At 40.6% G+C, this 24,029-nt stretch overlaps 1 protein-coding gene and 1 non-coding gene across 2 annotated transcripts; one reads left to right on the top strand and one right to left on the bottom strand.

The window, feature by feature from the left end:
- Positions 1-109: 109 nt before the first annotated feature.
- pomp (proteasome maturation protein) lies at positions 110-6,208 on the bottom strand. Its single transcript, XM_076274086.1, has 6 exons — positions 6,158-6,208; positions 5,322-5,422; positions 4,178-4,238; positions 1,675-1,776; positions 752-845; positions 110-310 (listed from the first exon to the last, which is right to left on the bottom strand). Exons 1-6 carry the CDS (start codon positions 6,158-6,160, stop codon positions 243-245), a joined length of 429 nt encoding a protein of 142 aa, XP_076130201.1. The 5' UTR covers positions 6,161-6,208; the 3' UTR covers positions 110-242.
- A 224-nt stretch (positions 6,209-6,432) lies between these two features.
- Positions 6,433-6,504, top strand: trnac-gca (transfer RNA cysteine (anticodon GCA)). The gene has a single exon. It is a non-coding gene; the product is annotated as a tRNA-Cys (tRNA).
- The last annotated feature ends 17,525 nt before the right edge of the window (positions 6,505-24,029 follow it).

Below are 24,029 nucleotides of genomic sequence, written 5' to 3'. Positions count from 1 at the left end.
CAGTTCACAGTGTTTCCCAATTTCTCCATTCTTTTCTACAGTAATTACAGTGGGGGCTTAATGCTAGGACTGACAAACAAGAGAAACAAAAATATTCCCCCACGAAATGTAATAGATATGGAACAGTTTTATTACAAATACATACTTCAAGTTTGTTTACACAGTGACGTCTATGGGGATGTAAGTACAATTTATTCCAATTAGTTCAAATAGTCAATCACTCAAATGCTATCCATTTCCAATTACAGCAGGCCTAATTTATACTCCACCATCATGTGAGGCTCTCCCATCACTTCACTTGTTGCAGGATCTGCAAGAAAAAAAAAAAAACACCACATTTTTAGGAAATTAGAGAAAAAGCTGAGTCACTAAATAAGTCATTAAGGCTGCCGTAAGTGATATTGCCCATGTTAACATCCACCAGACGTTTCAATGTGCTGTAAGCAGAGAAGCACAATGGCAGGCAGGGATGCCCCACTCCTAGATACTTCCTGATTGGTTAATACAGTCAGACCAGATGTTTTAGTTGATTTTAGGCCAATTTAACAGAACAACTGTATATAAAACACTGGCTAGCAGTGAAGTGAGACTTCAAACATGATTGGCTGTTTGTAATTTCACCCATTCACTTGGTAAGGATTAGGCTTAACAGAACCGTAGCTTTATAAAAAATAAAGGGTGTACAAAACAAATGTTGTCAACTTCATGCATTTACCCCCTGAAATGCCTTTGCCCCACCCAAGTCTCTTACCATTGAGGATGTCCTCAAAGCCAATGCTATCATCACTACCACGCAATGTGTCAAGGGCCAGGTTGGAGCTTTGCAGGAATGGTAAGCGCTGGATCTAGTCAAGAGAAGCAGAAACATATCAATTTTATATCCAGCAGGGGTGTGTGATTACTTCATACATCCATTTAATGGTAAACTGCACTGAATTTCCCATTGTCCTACGTAATTTAGAACGACCCTTAACCGTATGTTATTTGCACACCTATGAAGTTGATCCATTTTTGGCCGTATCACACTTGTATATTAATTCGCCGAATAGAAATTAATGCACTTACGAGGTTTACAACCTCGACCGTGCATTAACTTCTGTGAACAGACCACCGTGTCGTCCATTATCCCTTACTTATTACACTGGACACATTTTAGGCTAATTTATTGTCTGCAGAGAATGTGCGCGGAAGGTGGGGTTGGGGACAGCATATTTGTGTATTTATCCATCTGTGTATCTCTGCACCGTGACCACCTGAATATCCCTTTTTGGGATAATAAAGTTAACTTTGAGTTTGAATTGACATTTAAAAACAATGTGAATGTGGTCTAGGGATGCAATATATAATACTAATATAATACAGATATCAGCCATATAATGACTCAAATAGCTGATCAGGGATCAGAGCCAGGCCATTGACAATCTTTTCAGAAGTGCCGTTCGTCCTATTAAGAGTTTATGAGCCATCAAAATGATTATGGAAACGATGTTAAAAAAAACTCTTTAGGGGGCCTTTGATTGGCTTAATAGTGTTTGTAGCACTACTCTTGTTACACAGTTACAGAGCCAGCTCCTTCTCATGATTGAGTGTGATGAAAAATGAGGAAATCTTTTTTTGGTTCAGTACTAACATTTGGTGCGATAGTTTGGACAAACTACCCCAGATAGTCCATACCTGTCTGGCTGCTCTGTATTCCATCTGCAGTTTAAGTGGTGCGTGGAGACCCTGAATGTTTCTGAGAGTGCTGAAGTTCATCTTGTCTTGGTTGAGCTGGAACTGTGAAGACAAAGTGCTCAACCATCAGGCCTGACTGCATAATTATTATTTCAATAATGGGAAATAAACATTAAAAATATTAGTGGACAACCATCATGTGTAGAATAGTCCAAAGAGATCAGTGTCTCTGAGATACATACAGTACCCTCCAGAATTATTGGCACCTTAGGTAATGTTGACTAAAAACCGGCATAAAAAATAATCTTTTGATGATTCATTGTACTCTCACAATGAAAACAACAAGGAAAAATCCTCCCTTGAAGGGAAGAAAATGTATTCTGAGAAAAAAGAAAATCTCATAAAGAAATAAATATTTTTAACAAAAACACGTTGCTCACAATTATTGGAACCCCTAGAAAATCTTACATACAAAACCTAACAGCACTGACAGACGGCACCGGCCAATCAAGCCAATCGACGAACGGCACCAACCAAACAAATTACGGTTATACTTCAAGTAATTTGCATAGCTACCGTCGGGAACACCCACTGGCATGCGTTGACGGAACGCAACTGTGTGTAGAAGCCATTAATCAGAGTGTCTGAACTCTCAGAGGTAGTTCATTACTTTGTTTTTCACTGAGGTATGAAAATAAAGTGACACAGAGGCTAAATCCTCCGTCATTTTCCAACATCAGAAAGACAAGAGAATACACTAAATTTAAATAAAAAGAAAGTGTGTTGACATTTGTAAGTCAGTGAATGTCTATAAAAACTAGGTACTTTGTTGAAAATGCCAATATGTACAGTTAAAACGGAAATGTAACAAACATGCTTGGACGAAGACCCATGGTTATCTCGCCCCCACGTACAGTATGGAGGATGGTAAGATATGTAATTTTTTGCCTAAGGACCACTATTGGAGAGTTACAGACAAAGGTGTCATCTTGGGGTCCCCAGTCTCCCAAACAATCTTCAAAAGTGACCTCACTGCTAATAGCTTATTTAGAGGGCATGCTAGGTAACAGCCCGTCCAGTCATTTAATTACCAATGTTAACGGCAGGAGTTACTGAATGGTACAGTGACTTTGTCTGGAAGTGTAGTCTATTGTCAGATGACATGAAAATTGCGCTCTTTGGCTAGGAACACTTTAGGTGTGTTTGGCGTACATAGAAGAATGACTATACTGAAAAGAACCCCATACCTAATGATAATTATGATGGAGAGGCTGTGCAATTGTGGGGCTGTTTTATTCCCAAAGGCCTTGGGAATCTAATTAAAGTGCATGGTATCACGAACAACATGAAAAACCTGAACATTTTTAAAGGAAATATGTCAATCTCTGCCAAGATAATAAACTTTGGTCATGATTGGATCATTCATCATGTCAATGAACCACAACAAATGTCCAGATCAAAACAAATATGGTTTACTGAGCGCAAAATCAAGCTTCGGCCATTGCCATCTAGTGGCCTGATTTAAACTCCATAGAAAAACAGTGGGGTGAGTCAAAGAGGAGAGAATGCATGTGCAAGTGTGGACCTAGGAATGTGGATGATCTGGGGAGATTTTGTAAAGACCAACAGTCTTAGATCTCTTGCTTTGTGTTCTCCAACTCTATGGGGTGTCATATGTGAATATTACAAGCTGTTTTATTGGAAAGGGGAGGCTTAAGAAGGTATTATAAGCAGGGGTGCCAATAATTGTGAGCAACATGTTTTTGTTAAAAATATTTATTTCTTTATGAGATTTTCCTTTTCCTCAAAACAAATTTGCTTCCCTTCAAGGTTGGATTTTTCCTATTTGTTGTCATTGTGAGATTACAATAAATCACCAACAGATTATTTTTTATACCAGATTTTAGTCAACTTTAGCATGGGGTGCCAATAATTCTGGAGGGTACTGTAACCCACAATTATGTGTGCAATAGTAATTATGCTCAGAACTATACAGTTGAGCTCATACGTTTATGAACCCATGCTAAAGTTGACTAAAAAGAGGAATAAAAAAAAATCATCTTTTGGAATTTACATCCTGATAAAAGTTCATGATGTGGGGCTATTTTAATTCCAAAGGCCAAGGGAACTTTATCAGGATGTATAGTTCCCTGGATCCATGAAACTGGCCTTTAAAAATAAAAATCTGCCTGCCTCTATGGGAATTTAACAAAGGGCTGTGAATACTTATGCCCCCTGTATTTTAAGGAAGAACATTTATTTATTTACTATACGTTATTCATTCACAAAAAGAAAATTGCTGTTCTTAAAGGCTGGATATTTCCTCATTTTTTACTTAAGGCATTAGATCAATTTCCAAAAGATGATTTTTTATTCCTCTGAGCTCAACTGTATAAACTTCACCAAACTTATTGGTTTGTGGATGCTCTGTTACATGGATCTTACATATTTTGTAGGCAACAGACTACATAACAATAATAATATATAATATAGAGAAACTCACATTCTTCTCTGAAAGTTCCAGCTGATGACTAGGGAGCAGTTCATTCTTCACGCTGGAGAATCTGAAACCGTGACATAGCTTTCAGTACAGCAAACATTTCAGACAAAAATGTGCATAACCATCTGAGAATTATTGCAAAACATACAATGTCATGTACAACACAAACTCAGTGTTGCTCGCTTCACAAATAATAGTAGTTCACATCACACAAATAACTCAAAATGTGTAATATGCTGTAAAAGTAATGTTGGCATAGCATGCAAACCAGAGGTGGTCCATCAGAGGAGGATAGGGAAAATTGTTCTCCTCAAAACAAGTGTACCAATGTTGCAGTCTCTCTTGATACAATCGATACCACGTTCACATGTTGCATTATAACCTTTCATTTTCTTTCTAACAAATCATTTGTGAAACATTATATTTCAATGACTCTCTCAGCAGTGCTTCATAGCAGCTCGAGAAGATACAGAGGGGATTGTTCTCCTCATCAAGGAAGTAGAGAATGTTGTGTTCAGTGGGGGTCAGCCTGGGTTTAAAAAACCTAAACCCACCGCAGCAAGTCCAGGTTGCTTTGGATAAAAGTGTCTCCTAAATACTAGTTAACTAACTAAGTTAATTTCCCATTCATTTTCTCTTTTGACATTTCAAAAAGTCTGTATGTATGGCTTATAATCAAATTCTCAATGGAGAAAATTCATTAGGTGTTCAATTGCAGAACCAGAGTAGTTGGTCACTGTTGAGCTCTATCGGAGAGAGGGCGGGGGCTTCTATAAAATCAAGATGTGAGTAGCTTTTAATGGTGCATACAAATAAAACAAATCCTTGTATATAAGCAGCTGTTCATAATCAGACAGGTCGGACGGGTCTCTGACGTTCTGTAGTAGCCCACACATTGTGTTTACTGCTTGATTTAATCATTTTTATTTTGTGCCATAAATGCGGTATCTTCCTATAGAACACTTTGCTCCTTTCATTGGTTATTTCACCAAATAATTTGGACCTATTTGTTTTGCCTACCTGGTGAATGCACATTGGTAAATGAGTTTGCCTTATTATCCTCAACTTTATAAATCACCAGTCACTACTGCTGCCAACATGCAAGACATCACAGATTGCAAATGTAAGACAGTATTCCAAAACTTACCCCCTGCGCATTGTGTCCTGGACCCCATAGGCTCCTGCTTGAGGAGCAAGCCCCGTGACAGGGACACTGTCTTTCAGTTGAGAGCGAAGCCCACGAGTGTTCTAAGTAACGTAGGAAGAGTTTAAAATGGTAAGGATTTAGTTTCATACGTACGTACATGACAATTCAAGACACTAGAAAGTTAAACCAGAGCCCGTCTACGGAGACATTCTCTGGTTAAACTCTTAGTTATGTCACGTATTATACGCAGTTTCAGTTTCACTCATTAACGTTCCTTGCCATTTTAGCTACACATTTAGTAATAGATATTACCATGTAAAAATCATGCGTAAGATAATACAGTAAAGACCGGGGTGATCAATTAAGTTATAGAATTACCACACACAGCCATCTCCTTAGTTCGTTCTTATTAGACATTCTCTGATACAACTTTAGCTACCTGGCTCGCGCTTAATGGCCATCACTGGCTAACATGATTGTCGTGACAAGGCATGAAGAAATGCCAGTAGTAGGGCTGGCTTCATCCAAAATATCGCATTTACGGTTAGCTAATGAATATATATATTTGCGGAAAAAAACCATTGCTAACACCAGATAATATCAGCTAATGATAACGTCAAACAACAACACAAGGCTAGCAAGACACAATGACGCATCACTAGGTAGCTATGCTAACTACGTAGCTGACTTAAGCCTGCTCCAATAAGAATGCATTGCCATTAAAATTAACCAAACAATCAAAAGGCATTGAAATACAGAACTTATGCCAACAACATGGGGTTTAAACATTAAAAGATAAATCACATTAAAGAACGAATAACTGTAACAACACTTACCATGTTTCCTAAACTGTGTGATGGATACAAAATGAAACGGGAATAGTAAATGCTTCCGGTTCAAACAGTCACATCCGTTCATGCTAAACAGGCTCTGTTTCTGTGTTTTGAAGAATAGTTTCCATCATTGTGTATTTCACCCTCGAATTTATGTTCTCGCAAGACATATGCATATTTTGTTACATGAATACAAAGATACATTAAAAATATAAAGATATCAGAGAATACTAGAGTACAAGCTATAAATACATAAAATGTTCCCTATGACTGCAGATGGGGGTATAGCTCAGTGGTAGAGCATTTGACTGCAGATCAAGAGGTCCCCGGTTCAAATCCGGGTGCCCCCTCTTTTTTCATAATTTTGGTTGCAATATTGACTACTGACTGACACACACGTAACATGTCTAATATCAGCTGACATTATACCCAGATAGATGCGACACCAAATTCAGGAAGTCCAGAAACTATTATTTGCAGTTCATGCCTGCAGCCAGGTCCTATAGCCTAGGCTAGAGATTGTGAAAGATATTACATTGCTGTTGAGCTATTTGCATTCTTATCAATGCTTTTAGAAATGTTTGCAATCTGGAGTTTATCTTATATGGATCCCAGGAGGTGTCATTGCCATGTATTTTTGTATATCGAGAGAATGTGCAGTCATTTTAGTAAATTGTGGTCTCATTTTACTATTGTGTGCAAAATGTAGTATATTGTGTCTTCACTTTACTACATAGTGCTCTTGTTATACTAAATTGTGGTCTCAGTTTAAAAAATTTAAAATAAGAGCACAATTTAGTAAAACGAGCACACAATTTTGTAAAATGAATGAGGGTTTTACCAAAGAGCAGACCCAGGGCTCTCAAGTTTTGAGGACTGGCAAGAGTAACATTCACAAACAGTAACACCCCCCCCAACCCGCTCCTGTCCGTCCGTCAGTCAATCTGTCCGTCCGGGGGTCAAATGGGTGGCGGGTCAGACGGGTTTGGGGTAATGGGGGTGTTTCATTTGGGGGTGTTTCACACTTTCATTTTATTAGTGTTTTTGTTGCTGTTATTTATGCCTTCAAATGGTTCCAGCCCCAGGTCGGTTACCAGTTCATCCAATATTAGTTGTGTAGATATATAGTCCATCTAATACACACCAATTGGATTGAAATAGAAATTGTAAAGATAGTTAGTTTTTTGTAATTATTTGTAATTATTCCATATTCAGTGTAGGTCTGGTCATTGCATATCAGAACCCCTGAAGTACAATCCAAATGGAAGCATGAGACTTCAGAGTGTTACCTTTCATTTGAGACCAAGATTATGCTTCTAAGGGGTTCATATGCAGTAAGCATTTGATTGTCAGTATGTATTTTGGATAACCAAAAGTCCTATGGAGAGATAAGCATATCAAGTCAAGACCTAGAGGGCTGAAATGTGGTCAGTTCAGAGATGCTTGTTATCCGGTAGAAAAAGAAAACAATATTCTAGTCTCTGTAACGCTGTCAGTACATAACGCAGTTATTCTAATTCTTTTCCAAAACAACTACAGTATTCTACAGTATACAACTACTCAGCTTTCCAAAGTGGTCAGGCATTTGATTATTGGCCAAATTATGTAGGAGCAATGCCCTCCTAAGTAGATGATGTGCAAAAAACTCAAAATGGGGCATAAGTATAATTTAGAATTGCCCAGACTTGCAGAATAAAATATTTTACACATGGCACTGACAATTCAATAATGGGCCTACGCACCTCTGAGCCAGCATTCACTAACCTGGCCTTTTTAGGGGGCTTTCCTCTCAGGGCGAATGAGAGGATGCTTAATTGCTTTTTACCTGACATCTTTAAAAGACAGATGCAATGATTAATGCATCCATGGCCAGTATATAATTATACAATATGACATGATTATAAAAGTGACCTAACAATATGCAATACATTGAAGAGGTTCATTAGGCTTACTGTATTACTAATTCTTACTGTTTCTCTGTACAAGCCAATAAGGTAAAATTGTGTACCTGACAAGTTTCGGCTACCTTGCCTCTGTAGCCTTCATCAGAGGTGTCACGTGATGTTGGTGTGATGTCGTCTGAGCTGTGTTATATGGAGTTTTCCATCCCACCTGATGTGGTGGGATGGCCGTGTCCCCTGGGGTGCTCCAGGGGTGGGTGGGGCGCCCTCTGCTGTCTGGTGGTTTTTCATACAGCCGGGGGCGGCCCTGCAGGACTGTGTCCCAGGTGTGGGATAGCTGGTAGGCTCCTTCATCCACAGTCTTTGAGGCCCACTTCCTGATTTCAACCGCCTCTTTGATCCATCGATGGAATTTGTTGCTTTCCGTTCTGATGACCTTGGCTGCGTCCCAGTTCATAAGATGGTTTTCACTCTTACAGTGGTCTGAAATGGCAGATTTCAGATTTTCCTGTGTTGCTTTCATTCTTGTTGCACGGGTGAGCGTTCCAGATGTTTCCTTTTCACATTCTTTCTGGTGTTCCTTTTTTCGTGTGCTGAATTGCCGGCCTGTCTCTCCTATATACGTTTTATTGCATGTTAGGCAAGGGATCTCGTATATGGGTCATTCCGTGTGAAATCACCCAATTTCAGCACAATTTGGCAGGTGACCCTCTCCGAAAAAATCTGAAAAAAATCACAGGTGTTTGAAGACCAAACCTATGCATAAATCTTAAATAGTATATCTGTATCACTAATGGTTCCAAAACTACAGCCCTTTGAAACTTCAAGTCATTTTAAGCATTGTGGTGAACAATCCTTTTTGTTCAACTTCCAACCTTATTGGCTCTTTTGGTATTTCACACACATTAGTGAAACTATGTGAATTGAAGTACATTTTCCTGTTGAATTAAAAAATCCAATCGGATCAGACGTATCTTGTGTACTTTCCCCTCTGCAAAGCTCTGAAAATGGCTATAAATTCATAATGTGAAAAGACATCATCATCTTTCTCATTCAATAAGTATGTGACACAAATTCATCAGATTTTTTTCCTACTCATGTATGTATTATAAGGTCCTGTCCAGGCTTGGAATTTCACCATTCTGGGGGCAAGGCCACTTGGCCTTCAGTTGGGCATATTTGGTGTGGGGCACAAAGGCCACATGTCAGGGCACCAAGGCCAAAAAATAGTAGTAGGCTATAAAAATGATCAAAGTTGTATTTAGCCTATTCACTGCAGTAGACCTGCATCACTGTATGAAACATTACAAAAACATGAAACATGACATATTACATAGAACTGTAAATCATCTGATCATCTAATATTTACAGATATCTAGGCTATATATAACATTTATTTTATATTTGGCCTGTTATGAAATCATTTAAGCACAGCTCAGCTTTAAGAAACTCAAATAGCCTAGATGCATGCTTAGCATTTTGTGATCATTAAGGCTATACTTTCACAAACTCTTAGTCAGCTGTCCTCTGATTTACCAATATCTAGGCGATATTTGTAACATTTATTTTGTATTTGGCCCGTTATGAAATGATGTGGAACAATCTAAACACATTGTAAAACTTAAAGCCCAAATTTGGAAACATCCATGTATGTCGAACTTTACTGCCAATTCAAAACTGGATTACTCTGGAACGGCTAACTGTACAGGGGACTGCTTTACACCTTTATGTTCGGTAAGGTCTCCTGTTTATTCTGATATATGGTTTGTCATGTGTTAAAAGAAGGGTTCGTAAAGTATTCCACCGAGATGAATGGGTAGGGAGATCATGGGACGCAAAACCTTCAGTAGAATGTATGATTAAATTGAATTATATTATTTACTTTTCTCGCGAACCGTTCAACACAGCAATTGTCGGCTAACATCGTTTAAAAGCTGAGAAAAAGCTCTTTCATGTGATACTTGTGATGTCTGTGTGATGAATAGGCTACTTCGCGAATAGTTCAACTGAGAATGGGTGAATTTGGACGCGCTTTCTTTCTTGCGCTGTCACTGTCTCCACTGCGTAAAAGACTAAATTAATTTGCGCTGTGAATGCTAAGATTATTTTGACAGGCAACAGGCTAAATAAAAATCGCTATTAGTAGGACGCAAAGCAGAATATTGAAAGAAGGGGGCACCAAGGCCACCGTGGCCTGTAAACCTCTGATTTTCAAAGGGGCCTCACGGCCAATGCAAGGGGCTACGACGGCCATGGCCGTCGTGGCCGCCGTGAAATTCCTACCCTGGTCCTGTCCATGCATTAACTTTGGTTGTTATCATTATCATATTTTCAAAACATTTCTTTAAAATTGGGCTTGATTTTCAAAAAGCCTGTTTTCATCTTCTCATTTCACCACGTGGACAGTTAACATGATTTTTTCCCATATATCATTCTGAATGTGAGGATCATCTGCCCAAAATGTGGGCTTGTTGCTGAGTTTCTTCATTGAGATAAGATTTTTTACAAATATTGACTATAAATCCACTGAATTTGTACTTTATCTGCAGTACCACTTTGCACCACACGTGGTGCTCTTTTAATACAATGGAAGTCAATGGAAGAGTAAGAGAGTCACTTGTTTGCTGCACATATCCAATCTAAACACACAGTTTATGGTTCATAGTTAAATTGCTCCAAATAATTATTGCACTTTTTCTCAGGGGGAATCTGATCCTTAGGGTGTACTAGGATTTGGCGAAGCTTGATGTGTGGCTTCACTGGTGTGATGATGTGGTGTTTCCTCATCGCTCGCTGTACGTGTTCTGTGACCCCCCTGACGTATGGGAGGGTGACCATGCCTAGGTTCTCAGGCCTAGAACCTTTTTTCTTTTTCTCCTCGTTATTTCTCTGGACCTCTCTCTTGCCTTTGTTGATGGCCCTGTTTGGGTAGTTGCAAGCTTTGAGTGCCTGTTTTATGTGGTTCTCCTCCTCCTCTCTGTTATGGTTGTCAGTGATGACCTTGGTACGGTCATATAGGGTGCGGGCCACTGATAGCTTGTGTGCTGTGGGGTGCTCTGGTGCCCATAGTAGATACTGGTCTGTGTGTGTGGGTTTTCTGTATATTTTTATCTTGATGCTACCATCCTCAATGTGATGTATTTTTCATGTCCAGGAAGGCGATGGATCTATGTTCTTCCTCCTCATGAGTGAATTTTATGTTTCCAGTTTCGTCTATGGTGTTTAGATGGTCTGTGAGTTTTCGTGTGTGGCCGGTCTTGATCTTCTCCAAGATGTCGTCCACATAGTGTCTCCAGAGGGTCAACCTACATACCAGGTCCTCCATGAAGAATCCACTCATGATGGCTGAGAGGGGGTCCCCCATGGCAAAACCCTCCTTTTGTCTGTATATGGTCCCTCTGAAAAGGAAGTATGTGGACTTTGCTACAAACGTAAGCAACTGGACTATGTCTTCAACTTTTAGGTTTGTTCGTTGGCGGAGTGTTGAGTCTGCTTGTAGACAGTTCTTGCACTATATTTATTGTGACGTCCACTGGAGTTTTTGTGAACAGAGAAACTACATCGTGGGATATGAGTATCTCGTCTGCCTCTACTTTCACTGTGCTTAGTTCCTGTGCCAGTTGCTTAATTTTTACAGTGTTGCTTTGTTCGGCCCAGGAGAGGTTTTATAATCTCAACTAGGGCTTTTGAAAGGTTGTATGTTACTGAGCCTATGCTGTCAACAATGGACACCTCTGATGAAGGCTACAGAGGCAACTTGTCAGGTACACAATTTTACCTTATTGGCTTGTACAGAGAAACAGTATGAATTCATATGCAATACATTTTAATTTATTTAGTGCTAATACAATGATAGCCTATTTGGAGAGAGAGAGAGATGTTTATAATGTGACAGTATGTCAGTCATCGTGTGATAACGAAAAAATGACTAGGCCTAGACTACTTGTTCTGAGCAAGTGTAGGTGAACAGGCTGTAAAATTGTCGGCTAAGTTACAGACTCATGAACAACTGATGCACGTCATTGTTTGTGTCAAACAAGCTGTGGATTTGTTGTAACATTAAAAGATGACTTACTCTGTGCTCAAACTGATGCTCGAAGCTCCAGTGGTTTCCTCTGAAGATGAACGAAACTTTTGGATGAATTTTAGATTCACCTGAACAATGCAGGATACGCCTTTTTTCATTGGTTGTTGCATTAAATCTTACCCAGATACAATAGTGCTATTTTCTGATTGGCTATTGTGTAGGCCTTTTGCTATTTTTGATTGGCTGATAAGTGGCAGGCTCGACTAAGAACTCCAGGGGAGACACGCTTGATTCCTGCCGGTTCCATAGAGAGAGCGGCGTGGCCATAGACATTTTGGCCACTGCAGCATATTAAATAGTTTTTCTGCGTGAGAAATACAATGTGTGGCGGGAGTGCGTGACACTTGCGAGGGTCTGCGAGACCCCCGCAGACCCTCTTCCTCACCCACCTAATGGGGAGCCACCTTGAGGTAGAGGGCGAGGGACCTGGAAAGTTTCTCAATGACCTCAACCGGCGGCTGAAGTTGGGGAAGAAGACAAAAGAAGCTGCTGTGGGAGGAGATGGCTGGGAAGCTTGCCAGACATGTTCGGGAAGCACTTCCAGCATGACTAGGTGGCATGCAAGTGGTTGACGCTGGTTGAGGGATATAAAAAGGTCAAAGACAACAACGAGTTGACAGGAAGGGGGCCTGTCCACTTCCATTTCTACACAGAGATGGACAAGCTGCTTGGGGAAAACCATGACGTGAACCCACCTGTTGTGGGGAGCGATTGTGCTGGTATGGTGATTCGACCCAATGCACTGAGGCAGTCCAACAGTTCTCCCTCACCAGTGTCAGCACCAGGGACAGCTCCCTCATCACCTCCCTGCAACACAGAGTTGTCAGCGCCGCCCACCAGAGCTCCCTCACCAGCGCAGCCCACCAGCTCAAAAAGATGGCCCTCCTAGGCCCTAAGGTTCTCGAGATATTCACAGAAAACTGTGTCCGCCCTACCCTCCTTTCGGGTGGGGCCAGTCCAGCAGGGGGGCTACAGATCAAAACGAAAAACGATGGTTCCATGCTATCCATATGGGGTTACACCACTTGGTGGGCATGTAACCCCATATGGATAGCATGGAACCATCGTTTTTCGTTTTGATCTGTAGCCCCCCCGCTGGACTGCACTCCCCGAAAGGAGGGTAGGGCAGACACAGTTTTCTGTGAATATCTCGAGAACCGTAAGGTTTAGGAGGACCTTTTTTTTTTTGTATGTTGATCTCAAGGGGCCATGTCAACCCATTCCATAACCACTCATTTCATGTATAGCGCCACCTAGTTAAACACAAAAAAGTAAAAATGAGGTGTTGTAATTGCAGGTATCTGTGACCTAACATAGTCAAAACTGCACGAAATTGGAAGTGTAGGATCATTATGACACCCTCTGAATGCACGCCAAGTTTCGTGGAATTCCGTTCATGGGGGGCCACACAATAAATTAATTTATGTTACTATACACCAACTGGCCTGTAGGTGGCCGGAGACAGTTTTCTGTGAATATCTCGAGAACCGTAGGGCCTAGGAGGTCCACCTTTTTTTTGTATGTTGATCTCAAGGGGCCATGTAAACCCATCCCATTACCACTTATTTCATGTATAGCGCCACCTAGTTAAAAATTAAAAAGCAAAAAATTAGGTGTTTTCATCACAATATCTCTGGCTGACATGGTCAAAACTGCACGAAATTGAAATTGTAGGATCATTATGACACCCTCCGAATGCATGCCAAGTTTTGTGTACTTTCGTTCATGGGGGGCCTTACAATAAAACAATTTATGTGTACATTTAGTGACGTACACCAACAAGGATTCCCCGGACACTGAAAGACCGGGGTACACAAAACTTGGTGGGCATGTACCCCCACATGGATAGCATGGAACTGTCATTTTTCGTTTTGATCTGTAGCCCCCCCGCTGGACTGGACCCCCCGAAAGGAGGGTAGGCCAGACACAGTTCTCTGTGAATATCTTGAGAACTGTAGGGCCTAGGATGACCATTTTTTCCGTATATTTGCCTCCAGGGGTCATGTTAACCCAGTTCATGTGCACACATGTGCACAAACAGATACACACATACACACACATTCACAGTAATCATACGTATGACCAGGGCCGGCCCGAGGCATAAGCGAACTAAGCGGCTGCTTGGGGCCTCCTGGCCACCAGGGGGCCCCCAATCGAGTTTTTTTTTTTTTTTTTTACATAATAAATAACGTAAACAAGTGACATCAATGAATGAATAAATGAAACAATTATCATTCAAATCAAGAAAATTATGATTTCATGATCAATATGCCTGCTTACTGCTAGTGTGTCTGCCAGCCTTTGAGTCACGCGCATAAAGTAGACACCTCGGGTGCATATACAATTCGTGCAGACACTGCATCAAGTTCAACAATCGGAAGAGACGGTAATGTTAAGACAAGTCACAAAAAAGGACGTATCTCTCTGGTGCCGAAAACAGAACGAAGAAAATGACAGAGGAGGAGAAAAACGAGCAAGATACAGGTATGTTTTGCATGATTATTTACAGTATGTTTTGTGCTTGAGGTAGCTGTCATGATCTAATATAAGCCATCACCAGAGCTAAATCTCATCAACAGAGAAATGTCTCCCATTAATATATATTTATCTAGATGTATTTCAGATGTCAAGGATATTGGGATTGTTTTGGATGTTCAATCAAGCATGTACCCTTGCTCTAGGTGGGCTTATTATGTCGTAAATTAAAGTTAGCTAGCTGACTGAAGTGGACATTAGCACTACAGTAGCTACATGAAAACGTAGCTGAAGGCAAATTTACCACAGAGGGATTGTTTCTGATTTCGTACCTGAAAGTGTTGATAGTTTATTACTGCTCTATAATATGTGACATAGTGGTAAGTCTGATAGCAACAACAGACTAAGCCCAGGCTCCCAGTCCCAACCCAACCCACTGACTAGCGCGACTCTGGGCATCGGTAACGTTCCAGCTTCATAGGCAAATATGGAACAGCAGTGCGCTCTGCTCTAAGATCTTTGGAGAGAGATGGTAGTGTTTGAGAAAATATACCATGTTGGGTGGGGAGACTTCTGTGATGAAAATAAACTTACATTTGATTAAGATAGTGGCAAGTGATGTAGCGGTGCTACCCTAATATTTAGGCTGCAGTAGATCACCATGTTAAGCGTTCACCATACTGCAATTAAGTATACTCTTTTGATTATGCCTCATTTGCCAATAGAATATGAATTGTTACATGTGGAATTGCTTGTTATTTGAGTGTAAGTAATGATAGCAAAATAAACTCATTCTGCTCGATCAACTATGCACTTATGCAATATTTTTTTTTTTCAGAGACACTGTTGAAGTCCTTTGGAGCACATCTCTACCTCTACCTAACTCTACCTACCAGAAGGTGAGGTTTTCTTGATGGCAAATGGTTACATAGCCTGTTAATATGACACGACACATTTAACATCGTTTTTTTTTTAATTTATTTATGTATTTATTTAATCATTGCAGGTTCGTCCACTGCAGAGTTGCAGATGCCTAAAAACCAGGAACGAAGTAGGAATAATTATCTATTTTTTGGGACATTTTATTTTTGATTATTAATGTTTGTCTATTTTGTTTTTATTTTGTAGTTGAAAATTGCTCATTTAATGCACATTTGCGGATTTGTTCAGCAAATCTGTTGAAAAACAAGTCATTAAACTGATGTACTTGTTTACAACAAATACAAATGCTGTTGTATTTTGTTATTTGTCAATTCAACTTCAGTAAACCACCCTTAGTGCTTCACTTTGAATATGAATGTTTCAAATAAATCTGTGATTTTAGTACCCTCTAAGATTAAAAGGTGACAGGGTTGGTGTAAATAACAACTATATTAATACATTGGTTTACCAAGCACATGGGGCCAGAAGTCTAGATTGGAGCCCCAAAACATTTTTGGCATGTGAGCAAGGATGGATTACTGAATGAGCCTACCGAGCCCAAGAGGTCAAGGGACCCTGAACCCCAAGTAGTTGTGTGAATTCACTACCAATAAGTCAAAAAGCAAAAGGCTATGAATAATCTGAACAAATTTAGGTACTGCCCTTCTCCAGCTGACCATCCAAAAAATGCACCAGAATACAGGAAATCACATCTAACCCCCCCCCCCCCCACACACACACACACACACACACACACACCCGTTTGTACCCACATTTGCACAAACAGGGTAGGGGGAGAGGGTCCTTATGCATCTGTGTCCAGGGGGACAGTAGTTCATAATCAGTCGCTGTATTAATACATAACCTCACTGTATTAATTTATAATATGACATTATAGTGTGAAGTTGTCAATTATCGCCAAGCACAGGTGACTGCGTTGTGGGAGGGGGCCCCCAAATCAAATTCTGCTTAGGGCCCCCAAAAGGCTTGGGCCGGCACTGCGTATGACACATACTCACACAGTAGACATATGTACGCTTCCATGCACAGGCACATACGCAGGCACGCACACGCACACACACACACACACACACACACACACACACACACACACACACATAACATAAACATAACACAAACAATCAAGAATTTCTCATAATTATGAACAGGCAAGATGGAGGTGGGGTTGTATAAAATGAATTTTACATGTGAAATCTATGAACTAATCATGTTTTGGTACTTGTTGTCTAGCAGATACCAGTGAGAATTGAGTGTGGAAAATGCAATTTAGTGAGACAGTTAGAATCATATAGGCCTTTCAGCGTGATTTCTTTTTGTGGAAAAAATGTGCTGGACTGGGCGGCGGTCATATTTTGTACCGCTCTGCGGTACATCTAGTTATGACCGCTTCGCTGCGCGGCGGTCATAATAATAAAATTAAACTAAAGTGAATGTAATGAAATGAGTTTTTATTAAAATTAAGTGTAAACACGACTACACAAAAACCTATTTTCAAAGGTCTTCAAACCATGTAAAAAAACACACAATAAATGTACCTAGCCAAGACTTTGTACTTTTGAACCTTATAAACATAAGAGTTGGCTACATGAAAGTAAGAAGAGCATTCAGAAATGTTATGTAGTTTCAACACAAATTTTTTAAAAGTCAGACTAAATGAAAACAGTGGCTCTTTCAAATGAATACTGATGAGATGGGTGTATCACACCTGTAACCCCCCTGTCAATTGCTGTCTTTGTCCTGTCAGGTGCTCTACCAGGGCACTACAGTTACCTTCCCCCAAAGCTTTGCAGGCTGCTACAAAGAAAGTGTGACTGTGGCTCTCTGCTCCCATGTACAGTCTGTCAGTCTTTCCAGAATATTCAGTGTTCCAGAAATGTAGACCTTATACTGTAAATCCGCTTCTGAAATGAGCAGTTCTCATCTTGATGCCAAGCAACAAAACAGTTTCTATCTTGCTGAAGGCAAACAAAGACGTTACATGCATCGCACTTCCACAGAGTTTTTGTTTTCCTTCCATGACGCCTGCAGTACACACAGGCTCTGCGACCATCACCGGCCCTCTTCCCATCTGTGCTGAGCTCAATCCCACAAACTGGCCAGCGAGTCTGTCCAGCTGTCTGCACAGGAGCCTTTGGGGGCTGAAAAGTCAGTGGTACCCCACACAGTTGTGCAGTGAGCTCCTCCATGAATTGCTTCTGGCTAAGGCTTTCCTTCTGCATGGTTTGCATGAGTTCTTTGTGGAGGATGAAGGCATTTGTTGTAGCAATGTCCAGGAAATGAAGAAAGAGCTTCTTATACCCCTTCACAGTTTTGTGCTGTGCTGTGAAGTACTGGATCAACTGGTCAGACAAATCCAAACCACCCATGAACTTGTTGTACTCAACCACAGGTTTGGGGCATGGAACAGACTGTGCTTTTCACTCTTCGCTGCACTAGATCCCCAGTGTAGGCAGCAGGGATAGTGGAGCAGACCGACACCTATGGGTCATCTGACTCACTCTCTAAGGCCAGTTCTTCATGGATCAGCAGAGAGGCTTCAGCGGGCGTCATCTTCTTCCGTTCGCTGGCCATACTTCCTCAGGCTATCAGTGAATCCATGTATGTAAACATTCCTGTGCATGTGTCTTTGTTTACAGTATACTGGTGACATGGGCCGTGTTTTCACCTCGTGCTCCCAGACAATGGCCCAATGACGACATTGATTGCCTGGGCACTTACCATCTGAATAGCCTAGGGGTGTGTCAGTATCAGCCTGTTGCTGGCTAAACTACTGAAAAACGTAAATGTTTTATTCATTCTCTTTACAAAGCGCAATCGATACATTTTTATTTTAAAACATATATATTTGAAAACTAGAAGATCCAAGGTTTCTAGTGGTGTTACTCATGTTTATTGGACAAAAACTAATATATATATATATATATAAATATATGTTTAACTCATCCAAGCCTGAGTGTGTTTGAATATCACCCACGTTTTATAAGTGGTATAGTGTTATTAGGCTGTCCTCCCCCACCCCTGAAAACATGATGCATGATGAATGCAAATGTGAATAACTGTATATGGCCCATTGAGTCTGGAATGTGACCTTTTCATATGCACACACTGACTTAAGTGCTTGTGCATAAGTATATATACTCTTTTGATCCCGTGAGGGAAATTTGGTCTCTGCATTTATCCCAATCCATGAATTAGTGAAACACACTCAACACACAGTGAGGTGAAGCACACACTAATCCCGACGCAGTGAGCTGCCTGCAACAAGAACGGCGCTCGGGGAGCAGTGAGGGGTTAGGTGCCTTGCTCAGGGGCACTTCAGCCATTCCTACTGGTTGGGGTTCGAACCGGCAACCCTCCAGTAACAAGTCCAAAGCCCTAACCAGTAGGCCACGACTGCCCCCATTGCATCCAAGCATTTACAAGTGCAAATGTTTGGAATGGCTCATTTTGAGTCTGGAATGTGACATTCAGACACACATTCACTTAAATATTTGTATCTGGTTCTCTGGATCTACAATGTGATTACTGTACAACCCCATCATTTCCACTCCTTCACAAAAACTAATGTAGGATGTCACAGTGTCATTAAGTTTGTCCAGGTCACCTGTGGCTTCTTCAAAAACACTCCAGTCTGTACAGGTAAAACAGTCTTGCAGCTCCTTTTTTGCTTCATTTGATCATTTCTTGACTGTTTGGATTGCAGGCTTTCAGGTTTAAATTGTGGGGATGAGATGAATAAACCAATGATCAGAGCCACCAAGAGCCTTGCGGGGAACAGAGTGGTATGCCCCTTTAAGAACTGTGTAGCAATGATCAGATGTGTTGCTGTCTCTGGTGGGACAGTTAATGTGCTGTGTGAACTTCGGTAGTTTGTGGTTTAATTTAGCTCCGTTAAAATCTCCCATAATAATGAGCAATGACTCCGGATATTTGTGTTTTGAAAAGTTCACCTGATCGGTGAGAGTTTGTAGTGCATCACTCACATCGGCTTGGGGTGGAATGTATATACCGACCAGAATGAATGAAGAGAACTCCGGCGATGAACGGAACGGCCTACAGTCCAGAAAAAGTGATTCCAAGTTTGGGCTGCAGTGTTTACTGTGACATCTGTACACCAATCTTTGTTTATGTAGAAGCAGATTCCACCTCCTTTCGTCTTCCGGGATAGGTTATTATGCCGATCTGCACGATGTAAACCGAACCCGGGTAGATGTAGTCTATTGTCAGGAATGAGTTCACTGAGCCAGGTTTCGGTGAAGCAGAGGGCAGCAGAGCGAGCAAAGTCCCTGTTGTTCTTGTTCAGAAGAAGCAGCTCATCTATTTTGTTGGGTAGGGACTGAACGTTCGCCAAGTGCATTGCTGGAAGAGGCATGCCAAATCCTCGCTGGCGAAGTCTCACCAGCGCACCAGCACGTTTCCCCCGTCTGCGTTTCCTTATCCCACAAAGTTCCAGGAAACTTTCTGGATTGATGAACTTAGGTGAAATTGTTTCTGGCGTTTGTTGCTTGATAAAAAACAGTTCCTCTCTGCTGAAAATAATCCGGTTTGCATGGCTAGTTTCTAGAAAAATAAACAAAAACAACAAATAAGAAGATTGTACCGAGACTGCCATTTTGGAGAGAAAATCAACGACTCGGCAGCACTGTGGAGAGGCCTTCAAGACATCAGCAGCTATAAACCACCCCCCACTGCAGAGAAAAACACCTCCTGCATGCTCCTTGGGGCAGCCGTGGCCCACTGGTTAGCACTCTGGACTTGTAACCGGAGGGTTGCCGGTTCGAGCCCCGACCAGTGGGCCGCGGCTGAAGTGCCCTTGAGCAAGGCACCTAACCCCTCACTGCTCCCCGAGCGCCGCCGTTGAAGCAGGCAGCTCACTGCGCCGGGATTAGTGTGTGCTTCACCTCACTGTGTGTTCACTGTGCTGTTTGTGTTTCACTAATTCACCAATTGGGTTAAATGCAGAGACCAAATTTCCCTCACGGGATCAAAAAAGTATATATACTATACTATACTTATACCTTTTAGGTACTGTGTCAGGTCAATGTGAATAATAATACAAATATGTTGTTTTTTTTACAGAAACACTAACATTTCAACTCCGTTATTGCAAGCCTTACATTTCAATAATATTTTGCCATTTTCGCCGATTTCAATTTCAACAATTGCTGTCACATTTTTATCGAGCCAGGAGGGGCAGTAGCAGGCTTGTCATTGTTATTGTTAGCTACATTAGCCTCTTTAGCAAACCAGCTCGAAAACAAAACTTTACATTGTATTGCACGCACAGCAAGACCGTGCAATGCATAAATTGTTGACCAGATTTAAGCAGCAATGTAATCAGGTTTGTAAGAGCATTTAAAATCGACATTAAAACGACCAACGTAGGACAAGTACAAAGTTCTGGAGTCCTATGGTTCTGCTCGTTCTCCTCAGTGTACTTTCAGGAGCTCCGAGTGGGACGGTTTATATACGACCAAAAGGGGGCGTGTCTTGGTGAAATGTCGCGAGACAGCTGGGTGATTTCACACTTTCCAACTCGGGCAGTGCAAATGATTTGCGGTGTAGCCTACTTTTGTTGGAAAACAAAACTTTCTTTCTATTTGACTATTTACTATTTCAACTGTCTATTTTTGTAAGTTAAATGAACCTTTTGTTTTGCACTCTTTTATTTGCACTCTAAAAGCTTTTATACAACAGAAGACACACAATTTGCATTTCCTAGTTTTATTATCTTAATAACTTTTTGTCTTGTACATATTTTTATGGTGTGTTATATTGGTAAATTCTGTAAACTTTGTCTCCTTTCTGTTTGACTATTTAACCTATTTGACTAGGCCTATTTACTATATAAGCTATTTAACCTTTAAAGAAAACTTTGTCTTATTTCTTGCTAAATTCTGCTTCAAAAATAAACATATATTTTTTAACTTATCCAAGCCTGAGTGTGTTTGAATATCACCCAAGTTTTATAAGTGGTATAATCTGAAAACACTGTATGGTAAGTGTGATGAAGCTGGAATATGAATGCAAATGTGAATAACTATATATGGCCCATTGAGTCTGGAATGTGACCTTTTCATATGCACACACTGACTTAAGTGCATATGCCTCTAAGCAATTACAAGTGCAAATGTTTGGAATGGCCCATTTTGAGTCTGGAATGTGACATTTTCAGACACACATTCACTTAAATGTTTGTATCTGGTTCTACAATGTGATTACTGTACTACCCAATCCTTTCCATTTCCCCCCATTAAATAAACTGGTTTAAAGAAACATTAATGTTAAGGTTACACACTTTTATTACAAAACACAGGTGTCAGCAATATATGTCATATACGTAATATAAGTCAGAAAATGGAAAGTATATAGAAACATCTTTCATTTATCTTGGTAGAGTCTTTGATTTGGCCTAGTCTACTGTATGACTTCAACGAGGCGATCTTTAGTATCGTTCTGTAGCTTACAGTATCAATCACACTGCCGCTTGCAACACCTCTGAATGCAGTCCGCTGCCCTGTTTACCGGCAATGCTACAGCGGACTTACTGTAAGCTGCCACCTCATGGCGAAAAGTTGTAATACACTCTAAAAAATGCTGGGTTATTTTTTCAACCCAAACGCTGGGTTGAGGCTGTTGGGTCGTTTTGTTTGGTTGTTTTTACTCATATTGGGTCATTTCTGTAACCCAGCTTGCTGGGTTGATAGTTTATCACTGCTGGGTTGATAGTTTAGGGCTGTGCTCCCCCCTGTCCCCCACCTGACGTGGAGTACACTACCCAGCACCAGGGTGACTTCAACACAGCTGCATAGTTATTTGAAGGTTGAGAGAAAAAAAATCGGCAGGCAGGCATATTCTTTCAACCGTCCAGTCCAGCAGCTGTCAACATGCAATGGAAATCAGGTGATTTCGGAAGGTATGTATCTGCTTTTATTTATTTATATTTATCCAGACGGATTTTAAAAGTCCACCCAGAGACATACCCTTCGTGATATCAAGGAATATTCTGCCTGCCATTTCGTTCAGCTTCAAGCAGGTTAGCAGGTGTCATTCATTCCAGCTAATATTAGCTACTGTTAATGTTAAATCTACACAAAGACACTCATAAAACATATTTCTGTATTCACTGGGTAGGAACTGCTGAACAGAAACAAAACAAACTTTTACAACGAACTACAATTAGCATACCAGCAGCTGGTAGGTAACGTTAGCAGACTTGGAAACTTTATGCTAATTAAATATGCTTCGTGGCTAACGTTTGTCAACTAGCTAACACTGTCGAAGTAGTCTCTTCACAACACACGTAACTTACGATAATAATCATGCCAAACAACATCTTATTAAATCATTCAGGGTAGCCTCATATTATAGCCATGTAACTTACTGGGTGGTTCTTGGTGGTAACATTAACTTGGATTCACTAAGAATGTGTTAACATAGCTAGCTAACGTTAGCACTGCTGACTGTCAGCCTAATGTTAGGCTAACGTTAATGGTAATGTTACCTGCTAGTGTTATCAAGCTCATCTGACATAAACGCACGTTTTGTATTACCGGTATTATGTTTAAAACAACTCCATAATATAAGGTGGTCATGGTTTCCGAGTGTGTTGCACTAATAATTTGTCTCCTGGTGGATTTTTATGTCTGTCAACATCATTCACTGGTAATGGTTCATGCACGTCTTGATATAAAGTTTTGTAGGCTAACCGTGATTAAAATGCACTCTTTTTTTCTTTGATTGACAGGACTGACCCCCAAAACGGACTTTGGAATCTGCCTGCCTTCATGGAAGTATCACATGCATTTTATACTAGGCTATCTATTCAAAAATAAAGAAAACTATCAAATAAATAATTATGTTTAACTGTTTTATTTCATTGCATGGCTTTTGATGGACATTTAATATAGACTGTCTATGTCAGGCCTAAAGCTGTTAACAGAAGGTGTGACTTTCAAGTAAGTAAATACAAACTTTGAGTTATTACAAGTTTGTACAAGCAGAGTATTTTAAAAATCAACCAGTAGTTTTGGGGGGATTTGGTTACATAACCCAAACGTTACGTAACTTTAACTAAACAGTTGTGTCAACATAACCCAACATATTGGTTAAATGTCAACCCAGTTGTTGGGTTAAATTTAGTAACCCAATTTGCTTGGTTAAGATAACCCAATGCTGTGTTGGACCACATTTTACTCAGCGGCTGGGTTGAAAACAACCCAGTTTGGGTTGTTTTCAACCCAGCATTTTTTAGAGTGTACATTTCACGGAGCTGCGTAAATCACAGGAAGCGCGAATGAAGTGGCCACTTCTAAATGGGACCACATTCGGACGGTACAAATGGATTGCGGCATTAGCCTACTGTTGTTGGAAAACAAAACTTTCTTTCTATTTGACTATTTACTATTTCAACTTTCTATTTTTGTAAGTTAAATGAACCTGTTGGTTTGCACCCTTTTATTTGCACTCT

The sequence above is a fragment of the Alosa pseudoharengus genome, unplaced genomic scaffold, assembly GCF_046254945.1.
Source record: "Alosa pseudoharengus isolate Yale_2024_CS ecotype anadromous, Long Island Sound unplaced genomic scaffold, YU_APseudo_1.1 YU_APseudo_1.1_scf_8, whole genome shotgun sequence".
In the NCBI taxonomy this organism is placed as follows: domain Eukaryota; kingdom Metazoa; phylum Chordata; class Actinopteri; order Clupeiformes; family Clupeidae; genus Alosa; species Alosa pseudoharengus.
This window is presented reverse-complemented; position numbering and strand designations above follow the sequence as displayed.

Excerpts from the sequence above, each read along its gene's own strand:
- pomp (XM_076274086.1), bottom strand. Across the intron at positions 1,777-4,177 it reads TGGAACTTTCAGAGAAGAAT|TTCCAGCTCAACCAAGACAA; the intron begins GTGAGTTTCTCT and ends TTGTCTTCACAG. Across the intron at positions 846-1,674 it reads AATACAGAGCAGCCAGACAG|ATCCAGCGCTTACCATTCCT; the intron begins GTATGGACTATC and ends TCTCTTGACTAG.